Source organism: Ictidomys tridecemlineatus, chromosome 5 (genome assembly GCF_052094955.1).
Source record: "Ictidomys tridecemlineatus isolate mIctTri1 chromosome 5, mIctTri1.hap1, whole genome shotgun sequence".
NCBI classification, from domain to species: Eukaryota; Metazoa; Chordata; class Mammalia; order Rodentia; family Sciuridae; genus Ictidomys; species Ictidomys tridecemlineatus.
Genome location: NC_135481.1, coordinates 100,049,094 through 100,068,734, shown reverse-complemented (window position 1 = coordinate 100,068,734; position 19,641 = coordinate 100,049,094). Strand labels below are relative to the sequence as shown.

General features: G+C 48.9%; 1 protein-coding gene across 4 annotated transcripts in view; it reads right to left on the bottom strand.

Moving 5' to 3' along the window:
• Adck1 (aarF domain containing kinase 1) overlaps nt 1–19,641 on the bottom strand; it is a 117,985-nt gene that overhangs the window by 54,052 nt on the left and 44,292 nt on the right. For all 4 annotated transcript variants that reach the window (XM_078050610.1, XM_078050613.1, XM_078050612.1 and 1 more), the window contains one exon: nt 6,437–6,640. In XM_078050610.1, coding sequence (XP_077906736.1) covers nt 6,437–6,640 — 204 coding nt within the window. The remainder of the gene's footprint in view (nt 1–6,436; nt 6,641–19,641) is intronic.

Sequence of the window (19,641 nt, the reverse complement as noted above, 5' to 3'; positions counted from 1 at the left end):
CAGCTGGGCCGCAGCTGGCTGAAGGGCAGGAAAGGCCAAGAGGCCGGGGGAGCTGGCAGCCCTGCTTAGCTCGAGGTGGAGATTTATTCCACAGCCAGGAGCCACGGGGCCGACTGAGGAAGACTCCTCTGGAAACCACAGGACAGTGGGCTGAAGGTGGCCCAGAGACAGGAGTAGGAGTCCCCAGAGGGGACCTCACGGGCGGCACAGGGGTGCAGCCTGGGGCCGGGCAATGGCCACAGGATGGGGCCTGGGCCAGGCGTTGGGAGGAAGGTCAGCCAGGCCACTGCAGCCACCCCCTTGCCTGTCCCCGGTGACTAATGGCAGGCCATCCGTCCTGGATGACATCAATGCTTCCCTGCCATCCATCTCCCTCTCTTAAATTACCATTTTATGGCCAAAATCTCTCCATATAATTGATAAAAATCTCCTTTTGATGTTCCGCATTATTGGGGGGAATGTTTTTTATTCTTCATTATGTTTTTAATATAAATGCATTTTTTATTGAGATCTGCTGGGAAGGCAGGCTGAGGACAAGCAGGAGGGGGGAGCTCTCCCTGCCCCCACCGCCCTCCCCGTACTCAGCTCCGAGGCCACCAGATCCTTATGTTCCATTCCCAGAACACCCACTCGGTGGCCTTTTGGGGCACAGTCCGGGGAGACAAAGAAGCTAGACATCGGACCAAAGGGCCGTGCTCAGGGCCAGGAGAAGCCAATCTAAGGACAGTGACACCCTCGAGGTGAGCCTCACAGTGGCTCAGGCCAGCGAAGCAGCCTGGGGTGAGGTGCAGGGCCGGCAGACCCAGAGCACCAGGGGGCAGGGACCTCCAGGGCTAGCGCAGGACCTGCACATCCATCCATCTCCCACTCGATAAACAGACTTGTAAGGAAGTAAAAGGACAGGGAGAAGTGGGGACAGCACTGGGAAGAAGATGGCCAAGAAAACGGGAACAGGAAGGAATGGATGGCCGCAGCCCAGGGCGGGGCAGGTACTCCGCCAACCTGGGGCCCACAGGTGGAGTGGATCCCCAGAGCCTGACCACCTGTCCAGCCTTCGCCCACCCCAGGACATGTTCATCCCCGTCCCCTGCAACACACACACACACACACACACACACACACACACACACACACACACACACCTGGCCCTCCCAGGACACTGCAGGGGAAGCAGTCTGGCTGCCACCTGGCAGGCAAGAAGGGCTGGGGAAGGATCCTGAATACAGCACAGCCACCAACGCCAAGGCCCTGGGGACCGTGGCTCCTGTGACTCCTCCCTGGTAGCAGCCAGACCTCTGCCTCCAACACCTCGTCCCTCACATCAGCCCAGCACAAATGTCACAGTCCCTAACCCAGGGGAGATGCCACGCAGGACCCTGGGAGACTGCAACCCCCCAAGGTGGTGCAAGTACACAGAAGCCCAGGAGGCTCCCTAGGCAGCCCCTGGGGCGTTTCCAACACTGAGGAAGGGCTGGGCTGGGGGTGGAACACGGGGAACTGGTTAGGAAAAGTATGAGACAGGAGAGTTCTAGCAAAATACGGTATGGGGCAGAGAAGCATTCCAAGTATCAGAAAACCCAGTTCGAGACCCGATTCTACATTTACAAGCCCCCCAGGACCGAAGCTGCTTGCTCACAGAAAGCACCCAGCGTCATACAGAAATGCTAACATTTGCTGACCACTTACCTGCGCCACTATTATGGTTTGGATACGAGGTGTCCCCCAGAGCTCACGTATGAGACAATATGGGAATGTTCAGAGGTGAAATGGTCAGAAGGCACTCAGAACCAGAGACTAATACCAACAGGTCTGTTCTAAGTGCTCCACCTGCATTAATTCTTTTCTTCCCCACAGCAAGCCCACAGGCAGGAACTATCATTACCCCACTGCAATAACTGGAACCTCATCAGTGGATTAATCCATCTGGGGGATCAATAGTTTGAAAGGGTTATGGTGCTGGGTGGTAACAATGGGCAGGTAGGGTGTGGCTGGAAGAAACAGGTCACTGGAGCATATCTTTGGGGGTTACATCTTGTGCCTGGTGGCTTATTCTCTCTGCTCCTAGGCTGCCATAAACTGAAAAGCACTCCTTGGCCACAGCCTTCACCATGATGTTCTGCCTCACCTTATACCCAGAGCAATGGAGCTGACCGACCGTGGACTGAATCTCGGAAACCTTGAGCCCAAAATAAACTTTTCCTCCTCTAATTTGTTCTTGTTGGGTTTTTTGGTCACAGTGATGAAAGGCTGACTAATACAGCCAGGTCTGTTCTCAGGGCTCCACCTGCATTCATTCTTTTCTTCCCCACAGCAAGCCCACAGGCAGGTCCTATCATTACCCCATTTTACACATGAGGAAACTGAGGGGCAGAGAGATTAACTGACATGCCCACGGTCACAAAGCTAATAAACCAAAAGGCAGTTTGGCTCCAGCCCCTCTGGTGGGGGTGCCAGACGTCAATGGTAGGGAGAAAATGGCTCTCCTCAAGGTCATGAAGGGGCCAAGGTCCTACAGGCCCCTCAGGGGCATGCACCCAGTGACTTAAGGACCCCCAACTAGGCTCCTCTTTCTAAAGGTCATCACCTCCCAACAGTGCCACCCTTGAGACCAAGCCCTTAACACAGGGGTCTTCAAGGGACACTACCCAAATCATAGCACAAGTCAACAGCCTCATGGCTTAGACCTGTGCCTGTGCCATTCAGAGTGGACAGATGTCAGCCTGGGCTCTTTGGACCATGCCCAAGAGTAAAAAGAACTAGAGTCTTACCCACCCGGCAAGGACTCCCCTCTGCAGGAAAGGGCCTGGTCTCTGACACCCCTGGGTGACTCGCAAGCTCAGGCGCCATCTTCTGGCCAAGGCAAGCACTGCACTCCACAACCTCAAGGGCACTCAGCACCAGAGGCTATCCCCAACCCAGTCCCGAAGCCAGGTCACTTCTGAGGCAGCAGAAATGAGCCAATCTCCTAGGGAAACGGAAGTGTTGGGGCTCATCCTGTTGCTTGTTCCTGCCCCTCACTTAGCCAAGTGGTCCCAGCATACTCTCTGCTGAGCCAATCCCTGTGTAAGGATAGTGCCCTTTGCTTGTCCTCTGCTCTCCACTACTGGTGCCAGCTGATGTCCAGAGGCGTGGACTGATCTGGAACCAAGTATAATTGTGGAGTCCGAGGTCCAGAAGTGCTGGAACCTCCATTTCATCCCTCTCCCTCATGGGGGGAGAGGGGGCACACCTCAGGGTCAGCTCCATCTAACTGGAACAGGAACTGGTCTGAGGACACAAATGACCCTCTGTGAATGAGAAGAGTCCCCAGACAGTCAGGTCAGAGGGCACCATCCTTGAGCTTCTATCTAGCCACCCACCCCTGCCTGCAGTCCGAGATTCAGGAGCACTTGAGCAGCATTGTAACTTGGGAACCTTAGGACCTAACCAAGGACGGGACCCAGAGGGACAGCAATGTATGAGAGACAACCGGAAACCAGCGCTGGAGCCCAGTTTCCACGGAAGGGCCCGTGGCCAGCATGGCACCTGGGGGTGAGAGCTGCTCTTGAGAAGTGTCATGGGAGGGGCTGGAGGAGGGGGGAAGTGCGAAGTGAGTGACTTGCCCCCGCCCTTACACCCCCGCACTCACCTACCCTGCTTCCCACACAGCCCTTTGCCCCTCCCTCCACCCACAGACTAGAAAGTGTGTCACCAGGGAACAAATGCCATCTTCCCAGGAGGGAGTGGGGGAGACGGTGATCGTGCGCCTGTGGGGGCTGTGGTAAGACACCAGAGTTTTCTGAGCTTCCCAAAAGCAAGGGACGCCCCCTCAGAACTGTGACCTCGACAGCCTCCCTTTCTCCGAAGGTTCCAGATAAACGGGGGCAAGAGCCACATGGCCACCTGGCTCAGGACTACTTGGCTAGGGAAGGCTGGAAAAGAGGTCCTCCAGATGCAGGAGATGATTTCCAACCCCAAACATCCTCCAGCCAGCAGGGTAGGCCCACCGTAACCCTGGCACCCGGAATTTCTCATCTCACTCTGCCCCGGCTGTGGCCCCACCCCCTCCCCAGAGGCTTCCAGGGGTTAATTTTCTGCTGCCTTCCCCTCTTTCATGTCCACCCCCACCATGCCACATGCCAGTGATAATCCACTTCACACTGTTATTACAGTGACTTGTTTAGTTTTAATTTGGGGGTGGATCTCATGCTGTTGGAAGCTGGAGGCCAACAGTCTTCGTGAGAAGCAAAGGTGCTCTCCGACTGGCACCAGACTCTGACTGGGGACCTCTGCAGCCTAACCCTGCTCCTCCTAGCTTGCAGTCTGAGCCCCCTGACCCCCAGTTCTAATTCTATTTGCCTTTCATTCGATCTCTCTCTCTTCAGAGGAAATGTTCCTCAGTGCGGAGGAGGATTCCAAGCTCATCCTAGGCATGGTTCGAGCTTCTACAGAGTCAGCTAATGAGGCCTCCCTCCAGGTCACCATTGAGGAGTGCAGCATCTTGGACTGACACTGAGCAGCTGGTGCCTGCTCCACAATAATAGGTGCCAGCCCCTGATAGTCAGGGCCAGTTCCCTGCAGATCAGTAAAAATGGAACAACTGGTCTTCATCCATCCTCTGCCCCTATTCTCCCCTCTGCCTTGAGTAGCCTGAGGAAGCTGTCATTCATCCATTGACTCATTAAACAAACACTGGTACCTGCCTTAGACTGCATAGCTCTGGTGCTACAGATTCAGGATAAAAGAACCATTAAGGTCTTCATCCCCAAAGATTTTCTGACATCTGATGGAAACACCTAGGTTCAAGTACCCAAGCCTCAGCTGGCATGAGTTAGTTGGGGGGAGGCGAAGTTCTGCAGAGCCTAATGTGACTCGCGTAAGAAGACTTCACAGAAGAGCTGCAGTTTGGCCAGGAAACCAGCTCCTAGCACCTGGCATGGTGCTAGATGGACAGACAGAGTGCTAATGTCGTGGAATCACTCAACAGATACAGAGAACGGAGTAAAGAGACGTTCCAAGCAGAGGACAGACCAAAACACAGGCACCACAGGCTCAGGGTGCACAGAGTGTGACAAGCAGCACAGTGACCAGCAGGACCTGACACTAACTGAGCACTGCGGCATGCTGGGTGCTCTACAGAGCCCACCCCCCCCATTCCTGTCGCTCTAGTCCTTACTGCTATCCGAAAGGGTGTGTGCTACAGTGATCCCCATTTTTACGGATAAGGAGAGTGAGGTGCCAACAGGGTATAATTTGGGCGAGGTCCACAGCCCTGGCTCCAGAGCACAAACGCCATGCTCCACTGCCCTCTGCCCCACCGAGTTACAGTCATGGAACAGGGAGGAGGCAGAGACTGGATAGGCTGCACCTTGAGAGCCCTGCTAAGCATTTTAAGGGCAACTGGGAAGCATCAAAGGTCACAAACTAATCTCAGGAAAGGCATCTGCTGCTAAAGGCTCAACTTCAAGGTGATTTTGTTCAGAGAACTCTAGAAGACCTAGAATTCTCTAAGAGAATTTCAGATAACAGGTAAGGGCAAAAGGGATTTCAGTAAAGATCTCTGAGGCACCCTCAAATTATAGCACATAAAAGCTGGACCTGACCCACTGCTCAGCCACCTGCAGATGGCTGCTCATCCCCTCCCTGTCCCCAGAGGTAGTGACCAGAGCAAGTCAGTGAGGGTCCATGCAACTGTGCCCAGTTCGGCACAAAATAACACCCTGTGGTTTATGGCATGAGTGGGAAGGAATGCTCAGGGCAACCAGGGCTGCTGTACAGAGGGACCTTAGCTCCGTTCTCTGTCACTCCAGGGCCCCAAATGAAGATGAGGAGTTGAGAGTGGAGAAGGCAGGCTCTAGCACTTATAGGGATGCTCTTCCTACAGTCAGAAATGACTGACAATAGGAGAGGCCACCATGGGTGGCACCTAAGACAGGAAGCTTCCTACCATGGGGGGTTAATCGAGCAGAGGCTGAATGAGTGCCTACCAGGGATATTCCAAAGAAACCAAAACATGGAGCTCATGGACAGCTTATGGATGGCACCATATAAGCAGCGTGCCAGATCTTACTACCCAAGGCTGCAGCCTTCATTGGCAAAATGGAATTAGTAACAGTACCCACTGTAGGTTTGCCATGAGGATCAAATGAGATGAGGCATGGACACAGCACCATTGTGGGAATGCCATAAACCCTCAGATGTTGATAGAAATTATCAGGCTGGACCGTGACTCATTAAGTTGCATCCAAGATAATACGTATATTTCATACTTCAACTAACTTTTTTTTACTGAGGTTCCTTCCAACCTCTCTGATCTCAGCACTGAAAGTGTCTATGACATTTGATTTTGCATTAGTGGTGGGACCCCAGTGCCCTGGGCCCAGGCAGCAAGAACCGTGCCAAGACCTTTTCAAAAGCATACTGTCCTGGAGCCAGCCCTCCTGGCAGGGGTGAGTACCTCCTTGCCCAGGTCCTCCCGGATGACCTGGCGGACCTCCTGCATGCTGCTCTGCGGGGCCTGGCTGTGCAGCACCTTCAGCGTGCTGGTGTACTCCTCGGGCAGCAGGTAGTCCAGAGCCCCCAGGTGCTGGCCCACCTTGATGAAGGTGCCCCGGTTGGCACAGCAGAGATCACAGAGACGCCTGGCAGAGCGGAGGTGCACCTGCAGGGAGACAGACGCGGGGGGGACAGAGAGGCGTGAGTGCAGGCTGTTCTGAACATCATTCCCCTCCCCCGCCCGCTGTGCCTGAACACCTTCTCTCAGTCCCAGTGCCTAAGGTGGGGCCCGTGCACACACCTTCAAGGTCCTCCTTCAGCCTCCTGGTACCCACAGGGTCCATTCCAATCTCATACTAGGGCCCACCTTTGCACGTGGCCTTAAGCTGCCAATCTGCTCTCCATCAAAACTGGCCTGGTCTGAGTCACACTCCCTAGAAATCAGTGTTCAAGGCTTTCTGGGGCTTTTCTGTTTGGCTTTGGGGAGGCGAGATGCTGAGATGGAACCCAGGGCCTCAGACATGCTAGGTGAGCTCTCCTCCACTGAACCATATCCTCGTTCAAGGCTAGTCTACTAATGGCTCACTCTAGGGTGTGCCAGGTTCATGTATTTGCCACCTAGCCCTCAGACACACTAATAATACTTCATGTATGTTTGGGTCTCTACAGTGGATGGTCAAATACATCCTATCTCTTAAGACAGCTTTGGAAGGCAGTGTTGGTATCTTTTAAGATGAGAAACTCAATTGCCTTATTTATAAAATGAGAATAAATGTCAAAGGAAAGACTATAACATACTCCAAATCTGAAGCTCATTTAATGTAGCGAACTTTGGCAGGGACTCCTCTTTCCTGGGGGAATGACAGTGTTGGGGGCATGAGGCATATGACATAGGCTGTAGGACACACTGTCCAGGATGCAGGGCCCTAGCTTACATCCTGATTCTCATCTACCCCAGGCTGTGCATCACAGTCATCACTCCAGACCAGCTGAGGGTTTGGGAACCATGAGGGTCCTGCATTGCAAAATCATAGCCTCTGGGCAGGATGGGGCCCTGGTTGCACACAAAAAACAAGGGATCCCAGCATCCCAGGGGACCTGGTACCCTGTTTGCACCAACAAAGTCAAGAGAGCATCAACATCAAGCATGAACTTACACTCTCAGAAGGCACTAAAATCAGATTTAAATAACAACTGATAACAAAGATGGAGAAAATGTTCAAAAGTCCTATGTAATTAGTTGCCAAGTGAACCACACAGGAAACGACTACTTTAGAAACTGAGATCACTAAGCCCTGAGCACCCTCATCCCAGCAGCGGGGACACCCAGCCTACCCACCCCATAGCAGACTCCAGGCTTCAGCAGCCGTCCTTAGGCCCTCAGGGGCTGGTCTACTTCTAGCTCTGCTGGACACCTCTGCATCCTGCTCCAACCCATTATGGGCCAACCCTGAGTACACACAGCTTGGTTCCTCTGGGCACAGCCCTTCAGCTCTGATGAGGACACACAGTTCAAGCTGCACCAGGGAGAGTCCCTTTTTCTTGGTAGAAGGAAAAAGGAAATTAACTCTAATTGAGAGAATAAGAGCATGAGCATCCCTAGAAAAGTCAAAGCATCGAGGGATACTGTCTTAAGAACTGGAGACTGGGGACAAAGCCAGCCAGTGTCAGACGGCAGAAGGTCATGTGGAGCTGGGTAGAGTTGGGGCCATGGCAGGCCAAAGCCACACTCAAGCTGTAGTAGTAAGGAGATGACAAAGGCCATGGTCAACCCGCAGCCAGCCATCACCAGGCAGTTAGTACAAAGGTTCAGGCCTCAGTGGACAACTTTCTGCAGCTGAAATAGTTGGCCTCTGACTTTAACCCAGCAGAGGAGAAAATGCACAACCAATGGCAGAACAGGAAGAGCCAGAAAGGCGGGCACACCTCTCCATCCAGAGCCGCCAGAGCCAGGTCCTCCAGCCGCTCCCCAGCAACACTGCCCAGCGTGCCACTCATCCCCAGAGGCACACTAAACCCTACAGCTAGCTGTTCTGGGGGTCAGCTGGACAGTTAGCACACCCAAAGGGAACAGAGGCTAGGAAGGGGGTGAGGTCACATACAGCTCTCCTCCCCTCCCAGGAAAGACATCCACTGCCACACACTCAGGGAGACTTACTGCAGGTCCAGACCCTGCCCTCAGCTCTCTGGGGACACCCAGAGGGCCACTCACACAACAGAGAACACCACAAAGCAGCAGGTATTAGAGACTCTGAGTTCAGGACAAGCTGGGAAATCACAGATGAAAGAAACAAGGGGGCTATGAGCAGACGCTCAGGTTCACGGGAAAGGGTGACATGGGGCGAGGCAGGTGCTGGTTACGAATGAACAGATGCTTCTTGGCTTAGGACGGGGTCTGATCAACCAATGAGAAGTCAAAGATGCATTTGATGCCCCTGACTATGGAACATCACAACTTAGCAACAGGGCATCATAGAGCAGGGTGGTGACCCTGTGATCTCCTAGCTGACGGGATGATGCAGCTCACTGCCACCACCAGAATCCAGAGGGGTATCATGACATCACCTCTAGTCCAGGGAGGTCAAAATTCCAAGTATGGTTTCCACTGAAGACATATCTCTTTTGTATGATCATCGAGTCAGAGAATCATCGACTCCCGAGCACAGGTCCTGCCTGTCCTGCCTCTTGGCTCTGAATCTACTCTTCTTTGCTGAGATACTACAGCTGAACCCTGGGTCATTTTTCCTTTGTCTGAGGACTTGATGATATCAGCCTGTGTCATTCAGGGATCCTGAGGACACTGTGAGACCATAGCAGGCACAGAGGTCCCCTTACTGGTTCCAGTGTGCTGCTCCAGCAGAGACAGGCAGCCAGCAGGGACAGCGCCCACTCCAGGGCCTCAGATTCACTGCAGCCCACTCCTCCACTACCCATGGTCCACTTCCATGGAACTCAGGCCCACCCTCCATTGAGTGTCCTGGCCACCCCTACAGATGAGCTCAGCCCACCCCCTCCCATAAGTCTCTCTGCCACCCAGTGGGCTACTGCCACGGGCCCACTCTGGCTCAGGCCTGCACCACAGCCACCGCTAGCGTCCCAGAGCAGCCCTGCCTGCTCCATGGGCCAGCTCCCAGCCTCAAGGGTGGAAGGAGCTCTGCTGAGTCCTTGGTTCTTTCAGGCTCACAGTCCCCTGGCCCCAGAAGGAGCAGCTTTGGGTGCCTGCCACATCTGCACCGGCAGAGTCTCCTTCTACCCCTTGCAGGAGCTGACTACCTTTTCGTAGTTAATAATTCTTTATTTTCAATTTTTCCTATTCAAATTATGGTATGGCTGGGCCCTGGCTGATACAGAGTTGGCCTCTGAAAGTGAATTGAATAGATGAAGCTGAAGAGGAAAAACACTTTATCTAGAACAACAGACACAAAGGCACAATCGTGCATGTGTGTGCTGCTGTGTGGGTGCGTGTGCAGAGGGTACTGCCCGTGTGTTGTGTGCATGTTGCTACATGTGCATGATTGTATGTTGCTCTGTGGGGGGTGGGGCGGATAACCCTGCTCCACTGTTTTCTTTAGGCTGGACTCACATCTACATTTGTCCCTGGCTCTGACAGCCCTCGGACAGCACAGGACTCGCCCTGCCCAGTCTGCCCTAAAGCAAGCTGAGTCGGGGCTCTACTGCCTGTCATCTGTGACATGAGCCAGTGCTAGGTGGGGTGCCTCTTGGCACAAAGTGATGATCACCTTCAAGACCATGGGGAGCCCTCCCTGGTCACCCATGCCCAAGAAGGTGGTCCACCTCTGGCTCACCAGTTACCTGGCACATCAGCTCTTGGGCCAAGTGTGTCTGCTGTAAACACTGCATGCTCAGAGTTAGCTGTGCAGGTGCCATTAACAAACAGGTGACAGTGGTTCATATGTTCACAAAACCACCATCCATGAAACTGAGTTAGCACTACTGCAAATTACACCCCACATTCCCATCAAAGTTACCTTTGACCTGCTTCTAACACACACACACACACACACACACACACACACACACACACACGGAACTGAGGAACATTGCCACTCACCAAAAACTGAAAATATTATTTTAAGGCCAAAAGATCCCGATGCTGAATAACATAGCAGAAACTCTGCTCTCCAGGGTGCCTTTCCTGCTCCAGTTCCCACTGTTCTTCAGGATCAGAAGCCAGGCCCATGCAGATTTTCAGGAAGGTACTGACTTAGTGCAGACTCCCTTTCTCAGTGTTCACGGGCAGCTGGGAGTATACACAGGAATCTCACAGTTCCCTCTTTCCAGGATCCTATCCCCAACCATGCCTGTGTGCTTGAGGGAAAGAACAAAGCATCCAGAATCTCCTGAACTGGGTACCCCACTCAAATCTAGTCCTCACCACACACACCCTTGACCACACACAAGGCATAAGTACCATGAGGGACAGGCAGATAAATGAGAGTTAGTTTCTAACACACTATCCAACAGAACTTGCTGCAGTGACGGAAAGGTTCTATCTCTACTGTCTAGTACAGTTGCCCCAGCTACGTGGCTTCCCGGCCTACAGTAAACACTCAGACATAAGGGGTGGTGGTGGTTTTTGTTTTTAAATCTTTCCACTATCTCTGTAACAAAGATCTTAGGATGTGTCTTTAAAGATGAAGAAACAATGTCAAAGTTCAGTGACAGCCCCCAAATCCCACATGATGAAGCTACAGTATTCTGGTTTGGATATGAGGGGTCCTCCAAATGCTTCTGTTAATATAGGAATGGTCAGAGGTCAATGACTGGATATTGAGAGCCGTGACCTAATCAGTCCATCCTGCTCTGAACAGGCTGTCTGGGTGGTAACTCTAGGATGAGGGGCATGGCTGAAGCAGGTGGGTCACTGGGACAGGTGGGTCCTAGAAGGGTGTTCTTCCCTGCAGCCCCTCCCACCCTCTCCTCAGCTTCCTGACCACCATGAACTGAACAGCTTTCCTCCACTGAGCCCTTCTCCCATGATGCACTGCCTCATCCTGGGCTCAGGGCAATTGGGTAGGCTGTCTATGGACTGAGACCTCTGAAACTGTGAGCCCCAAATAAACTTTTCCTCCTCCAAGTTGTTCTTGTCAGGTATTTTGGTCACAGCAACACAAAGCTAACTAAAACACACGCTATGCCCAAACCTTGATCTGTCCGAGATGGGGCCCTGTGTACCAGGTACCATGTGCCAGGGAACAAGCATCATGAAATTTCTCTTGTACCAGGCATTGTTGGGAGCTGAGAAGAAATACAGCCCTGGTCTTCACAGGACAGGAGCTGACAATGTAGACTGACACACCCCCATAAAACCAAAATTACAAGAGCAGGCAGCAAAAGGCAGCTGCCCATCACTCCCAATGTGTGATATATGTTGGATGGTCACCAGGCTAGGCACAGGGAAGCCATGGCAACCGAAACAAGTGCACACCATTTGAAAGGCCAATGTAAGCTGCAGGTGGTCTTAAGTCAAAGGAGGAGGAATCATATAATGGTTAAAAGCATTGGCTCTGGAATCAGAAAAACTTGGATTCAAATCCTATTTTGATAGTTACTTGTCAAAGTTACTTGTCAAAGTCAATGAACTCTGGAACCTTGGCTTCCTCATCAGGAAGAGAGGGAAAATAATTATGCTCTTCATCATGATGGTTCATTGAGGTAATGCATAAAAAACCCAGTGCACGTTCAGGGCCCAGCAAATAGTCAGTGCTTAATAAATGAATGGAAAGAGAAAAGGGAAGGAATCAAGCTTCCCAGAAAAATGAAATTTAAAAACAAAAAAACCCTCCAGGCCCATCCACTCTCTGTGCCTCACTTGATTGGGTATAACAAGTCGGGACCACAATCTAATAAACAGAAACAACAGCTAATTTTATGGACTGTCATCTCAATTGCAAAGTACCGGTGCAAAAGAATCGCAAGTAACAACAGAGAAAGATCCACAAAGATCTTTCTACTTTGCCTGTTACCCTGACACCAGCCACCCATTTGTTCCCTGGATTCCAGGGCTGCCTCTACCCAGCACCTGGGTGTGTCACGGCAGCACACCCTCACTGACAGCCCCCACACCCATCTTCTATCCTGTCACAATATCCCAGAAACCACCGGCAAGTCCCCCTGCCCGGGCTCCAACCTCCTTTCCACTCCAAACTCAATAACTGGCTTTATGATTATCTCATTACCAATAACCTTGCTGCAATGAATTTTATCTGCCTCATATTAATTAAAGCATTGTCCTCACCAGCTTGGTTTGTGGTTTGAGAGGGGGACAATGAATAACTAATAAGATTAACTCAGTGCTGATTAGTTATTGATTTGGCCAGATACAGCCACAGCCTAAGGAAGATAACTCTTTCCTCATGTCTGAATCCCTGTGAGCAGGGGTCCCAGCCCCCAAATTTGGCAGAAAGGTACCAACGTCAGACTGGATCCACGGGGCTCCTCGTCAGACTGGGCAATATCTCCAGTCGGCCTCAGGGGGGCTGGGAGACAGAAAACAGACACACACACATACACACACACACACCACACGTGTGTCCCTCACAAATGGGAAGGAAAAAGGAAATGGTGAAAGGAAACAAATCCCAAACAGACCTTTAATGAATTCTTTTAGTCAAATACTCAAGTCTCAAAGGACTGGAATATTAACGGCAGTATCTCTGGGCTGCGAATTTATTCCTTTTTCTTCTTGATTTTTATGTATTTTCTAAATTTCTTATAACTAATGTATGTTGATAATGAGGAAGGATTTTTTTTTTAATCCATCCCTTCTTTGGCATCTTCTAGAAATGGAAAAGTCCTGCTGGGCAGTTGGTTGGTTGGTTGGTTGGGGGGTTTGTATAAGACTCTGCCACACAGACTGAGAGGGGTCCAGCAGCACAGCCCTTCTCTGGGAGGACACCATGGTCCCTGAGTGTGTTCCATCCTGAGAAGAGGAATCATGACTCCTCCCCCACCCCCCAGGGTCTTTGATGGCTGTTACTCCTTGCTTTCAGTTGTCCCTTAGGCATTGTTATGGTTTAGATGTAAGGTGTCCTCCACAGGCTCGTGTTGATGCAGGAGTAGTCAGAGGTGACATGATGGGATGAGAGCTGTGACCTAATCAGTCCATCCTAATTTGAATGAACAGATCCGGTGGTAACTGTAGGCAGGTGGGGTGTGGCTAGAAGAAGTGGGTCACTGGGGATATGCCCTCAAAGGGTTCATCCACCCCAAGGGCCTTCCCCTGCCTCTGCTCCCTGACCGCCTCCTCCCCCACCCCACCCTGCCTTGAGCTGAGCAGCTTCCCTGCCCTGGGCCCTTCCCCCTCAGTAGGCTGCCTCACCTTGGGCCCAGAGCAGTGGAGTTGGCCATCTGTGGATGGAGACCTCTGAACCCACAAGCCCCACATCAACTTCTCTAAATTGTTCTTGTCGGGTACTTTGGTCATAGTGACAAAGAACTAACTAAAACAGACAACCAAGTAAAATTCATCGTGTCTTAGAGCAAAGAAACAAGGTAAAAGTTTTGAGGAGTTTGGCCCCAGGTTAACACCCACTGGGACTGCACGGGACTGTTCCATGGTTAAGAACATGGGGACCCAGAGTGCCCTGGTCTACATTCCACTTCACCACTTAGGAGCTGCTGACCTTGGGCAACTTATGGAGCCTGCTCTCCCCCATAATCTAAAAAAGGAAGATAACAACAGTACCTACCTCATGGGGTTGCTGGGAAGATTAAGCAGGGTAAGGTAATACAGGCACTCCACATGGCCAGAGCAGGCATTTCCCCTACCACTAGGGAGAATCTGACACAGGCAGCGCCATTTTGAAACACATCCTCCTTCTCAGAACTGTCACCCCATGGTCACTCTGATTCAGCCTGACCTAGACCCCAGACCATACTCCATCATTACACCAGAAAGGAAATACTTATCTGGGACTGAAACTCTGAGAAATACCTTGTTTGACATGGAACAGTGACCACCACAGAATGATGGTGACCACCACAAGGACTCTTCCCTGACAAGGCCCTAGCAACAGCCTAACCGCAAAAATCCCCCCACTCCGTCACTCCCTATAACTTCCCTCAGTGGAAGACAGGTTCCAACCTCTGCTGGGAGCCCCTGCATAGGTTTGTCCCAAAGAAACCTATTTTATTGTTAAGCTCCTATCTCTTTATTTCTTCTGTTCAGTTCTTTCCTTACATCTACACTAATTGTAAGGGAACCTGGAAATTGTTTTTAACCGGGTACAGTAAGATGTACAAACATGGAGACAATTGTCATGAAGGAACAAGATTTTGGTCACAAATGCCTAGAAGATGAGGCATGGTGGGCCTTATGGGAAAAGCACCAGGGTCAGTCGGCGGCAGAGGGAGCCTCCTGCTATGGGTTCTGTGGGCAGGAATGGGTGAGGCAGGACAAGTGGTGTAAGACTGGTTAGTGTGGATCATTTCCACATGCTCTGGGGCACAGGAGCTCTCCCTACTTGGCTGGTTCCTGGCCTGGGGCAATTAGGGCTGGGGATTGGGGCCAGAGAGCAGGAGAGTAGAGAAGGTAGCTGGGGAATGGGGCTTTGGGTGGGTTGATTTGCCCATGAAAGGCACACCTCCAGGAAAGCTGACATTATCTCTAGGAATTAGTTAACCCTGGGAGGGGAGGGCCTTCTTATGCCAGCAAGAACCCAAAACAAGAAAGCACACAAAACAGGAAACTGATGAATGCAACACACTAGCCAGGTTCCAACCAGGATCTCATCCAGGGCGATCTACAAGCTGATGCCACATAAATGAGCAGCCCCTGCCCAGACCTCTCCCCTGACTAGAGCCTGACAGATCCAACTGCTTCTCCGACTTCGCTCCAGGGTCCTCCTGGCCGCTCCTCAAACAGCACGACTTTCTACATTATGCCCTATTAGTAACTGTTGTATTCTGCTACCTTTCTCACCACACCCACCGCCAAACCTGCTTCTCCCAGTCTTCCCCATCGTAGGAAATGACAACTCAAAACTCGAAGTTTCTCAGGCCATAAATCTTGATGTCATCCTTGACTTCTCTCCCAAAATGAGGACTCCTATTACCTTCCCATCTGGAACTATGTGGAAACTGGACAAGAAACATAAACCAATACTTTCCAAGGCACTGGACATCAGGCAAGGAAGAGCAGTACTCCTAAGAGATGGGGGAGAAACACAGTGAACCCTACGGTGGCCCCAGTGGCTGCTCAGCTTCCGCCCATGATGCTGGGAGGAAGCCAGGCTCCCTGAGCTGAGGAGATGGAGCTGAGCCGTGGAAGAGCTCACGGGTCAGAAGAGCGCTGTACAAAGAAAGAACAGAAGATCTGCAGAGGACCCACCTCAGGTACGCAGCTGAGCACCTGCAAAATCTGCCTGAGTCCAGGGAAAGAACAACCCAAAAAGATTCAAGTTAACAGCATCCCCCACTCACACAGGGACTGCTTCCACCAGCCAAACTGGAAAAGCCACATAATGCATGGGGCACTTGTTATCATAGCCAGGAAGGCCTTGCTCAATAGTGGGAAGTATCCTAAACACTGTTCCATTCCCATCTAACAAATAGCAAAAGGAAGACTTGGAATTAAAAAAAAAAAAAAAAACTATCTCCAAGTAACTTAACTGTGTCCCAGAACAACCTCAAGAATATGTCTAAGAGGGCTGGGGTTATGGCTCAGTGGTACAGCGCTTGCCTAGCATGTGTGAGGCCCTGGGTTCAATCCTCAGCACCACATAAAGATAAATAATAAAATAATGGTATTGCATCCATCTAGAACTAAAAAATAAATATTTTTTAAAAAAAGAATATGTATAAGAATACAAAAGTATCTAACACCCCAAAAGATAAAATCATAATATCTGGTATCTAATTAAGAATTTATCAGATATACAAAGAAGCAGGGAAATATGACACATAATGAAAAGAAAAAAAAGCAATCAAAATCAACCCAGATGTGAAACTGATATTAAAACTGGCAGAAAATAACATTAAAGCAGGTATTAATAGCTGTGTTTTGTATGTTTAAGAATTAAATAGAGATGTGGATGATGAGAGAGCAAGCAAGAGCTCCCAATGAAACTTCTGGATATGAAAAATTTGTCTGATTTAAAAAAAAAAATACACAGGTATGATTAATGGCAAACCAGATATTGCAGGAAAAAAAAGGTTAGTAAACTTGAATACCTAGCAATAGAAACTATTCAAAATGAAACACACAGGGTAAAATAATTTTTAATGAAAAGAACACTGTGAGCTGTGGGACAAATTCCAGCAACCTAGTACACTTGTAGCTGGAGTCTCCAAAGACGGGAGGGGAAGGAGAAAACAACATGTAAAGAAGCACTGGCTGAAATGTTTTCAGAGTTGATTTTTTAAAAAATCTATAAACCAATGGATCCAAGAATCTTAACAAGCCCTAAGCATCAAAACCACAAAGGAACAGTTTTAGTTAGCTTTTTCATCACTGTGACCAAAATACCTGATAAGAACAAGTTAGAGGAGAAAAAAAAAAAAAACTATATTTGGGGTCATGGTTTCAGAAGTTCAGTCCGTGACTGGCTGACTCCATGGCTCTGGGCCCAAGGTGAGGTAGCATGTCATAGGGGGAGGGTCAGGGGGAGAGGAGTTGCTCTCCTTAGGGCAGCAAGAAAACAGAAAAAGCAAGGGAGAAGGGCCTGCAGGAAAGAAGCAGCCTTCCAAGGCTCAGCCCAGAGACCCACCTTCTCTAGCAGCACCCCAACTGCCCACAGATACCCCCCAGCCAGTTCATTCAAATTAGAATGAACTGATTAGGTTATGGCTCTCATAATCCAATCATTTCATCTCTGAATATTCCTGCATTAATAGGAGTCTGGGGGAAGGGGTGAAACTCCTCATATCCTAATCACAACAGGAACATACATAAATAACTTGTTCAAAACCAGTAATAAAGAAAAATCTTAAAAGCATCCAGAAAAAAAAGAGGAACAAAGTTAAGAAGGACAGTAGGTTTTTTCACTGGAAACAATACAAGTGTAAGTAAGCAGATCAACACCTGTGAAAGCACTGAAAGAAAACCCTAGCCAGGTGTGGTGGCTCACACCTGTAATCCAGTGGGTCAGGAGGCTGAGGCAGGAGGATCTCAAGTTCAAAGCCAGCCTTACAACTCAATGAGACCTGTCTCCAAAATAAATAAATAAATATATATATATATATATATATATCAAAAGTGCTGGGGATGGGGCTCAGTGGTTAACTTCCCCTGGGTGGGAAAAACCCAGGATTCTCTACACTCTGAAAACATCTTTCAAAAACTAAGGTAAAATAAAAGTTTTTCTCAGACAGTGAAAGGTGATAAGATTATTTCCCTGCACTGTAAGAAATATCGAAAGACTGCCATCAAGCAAAAGGAAAATGATACCAGATGGAAATACGGATCCACATACAGGAATAAAGAGGCCAGAAGTGGTAACTTACCAGGTAAATACATAAAAATTTTATTTTATACATTTTCTGTCTCTTTAAAAGATAAGTGGCTGCTTAAACAATGTGGAGTTCATAACATGTTAAAGCAAAATGTATTGAACCAATTATATAAAGTTTAGGAAGAGACATGGACGTATACTCATAAGGTTCTTATAGTCTTTGAAGTGGCAGAATATCATTTGAATGTAGACTGTGACAAATTAAAGATATACACTGCAACTAAAGCAGGCATTAAAATAATGGAAAAATTGTAACTCATAAACCAACAAAGGAGACAAAGGCCTCAGAGTCCACCATAAGAATCCAATAAGAAGGGGTAAGACAAGATAATACAAATGGAAGAAATGATTTACAGTAGAAGGGGTAGAGAGAGAAAAGGGGAGGGGAGGGGAGGGGAGGGGGGATAGTAGAGAATAGGACTGACAGCAGAATACATCAGACACTAGAAAAGCAATATGTCAATCAATGGAAGGGTAACTGATGTAATACAGCAATCTGTATATGGGGTAAAGTTGGGAGTTCATAACCCACTTGAATAAAACTGTGAAAGATGATGTATTAAGAACTGTGTAATGTTTTGAACGACCAACAATAAAAAAAAATAAATAAATAAAATAGAAACCAATAAGAAGAGAGCAAATTAAACCCAGAGTAATCCAGAAAAGGGAGAAATGATAAAGGACAGAATCAATGAAGTATAAAACAAGAGAGAAAACTGAAGACAGTCTATTTCCCAACTCATTCTGAAACCTTTGTTCCCCTGATGTCAAAACCAGACAGACAAGAGGATACAAGCTACAGGTCAACGTCCACTGTGAACACAGATGCAGAAATCTTTTTAAAAATTCGTAAATCAAATCCAACAAAGTAAACAAAGGCTCTGTGCTCTTTACATCCTATCAGGTGGTGCACAATTTGGATCCGTCTCCTTTCTCACAATGCTAAAACTTGGATCACGTCATTAAGATGGTCATTTCATTAAGATGGTCATCTACCCAACTTCATTTACATTTACTTCTTTGCCCTTTATGATTAAGTATTCTGCGGAGAAGTACTTCCAAATTTTGTAAATAGCCCACTCTATCAAACTTTGATTGATTGATATCAATTTGGACTCATGGACTGCTATTTTTTCCAATGAATGATTCATTCCCATCATTGTTTATTTAACAACCTCATTGAGGTATTCTGGCATAAATTCAATAAACTACACATATTTAAAATGTACAATCTGATACATTTTCACATTTGTGCGTATCTGTGAAACCATCACCAAAATCAAGATAGTAAACATATCCATCTCTTCCTAAAAGCTACCCATAACCCTATGTAATTCCAGCCCCATCCTTTCATATATCCTTCATCTCTAGACAACCACTGACCTACTCCTTATCAGAACACACAAATTTTTAGTTGTAAATAAATGGAATCACACAGCCCATACTCATGTTTTGTCCAGTCTTTTCACTCAACATAACTGTGCTGAGAATCATCTATGTTGTTGCCATTTCAATCATCTATGATGTTGCCATTTTCTTGCTGAGTAGTATTCTACTGTATGAATATACCACAATTTGTTTATTCATTCACCTGTTGCTAGACATGTGGGTTGTTTCCAGGATTGAAATATACGTAAAAGCTTCATTTTTTGGTGGGTAAACATGCTTAGGAAGGCAATGCCCAAACTGAAGA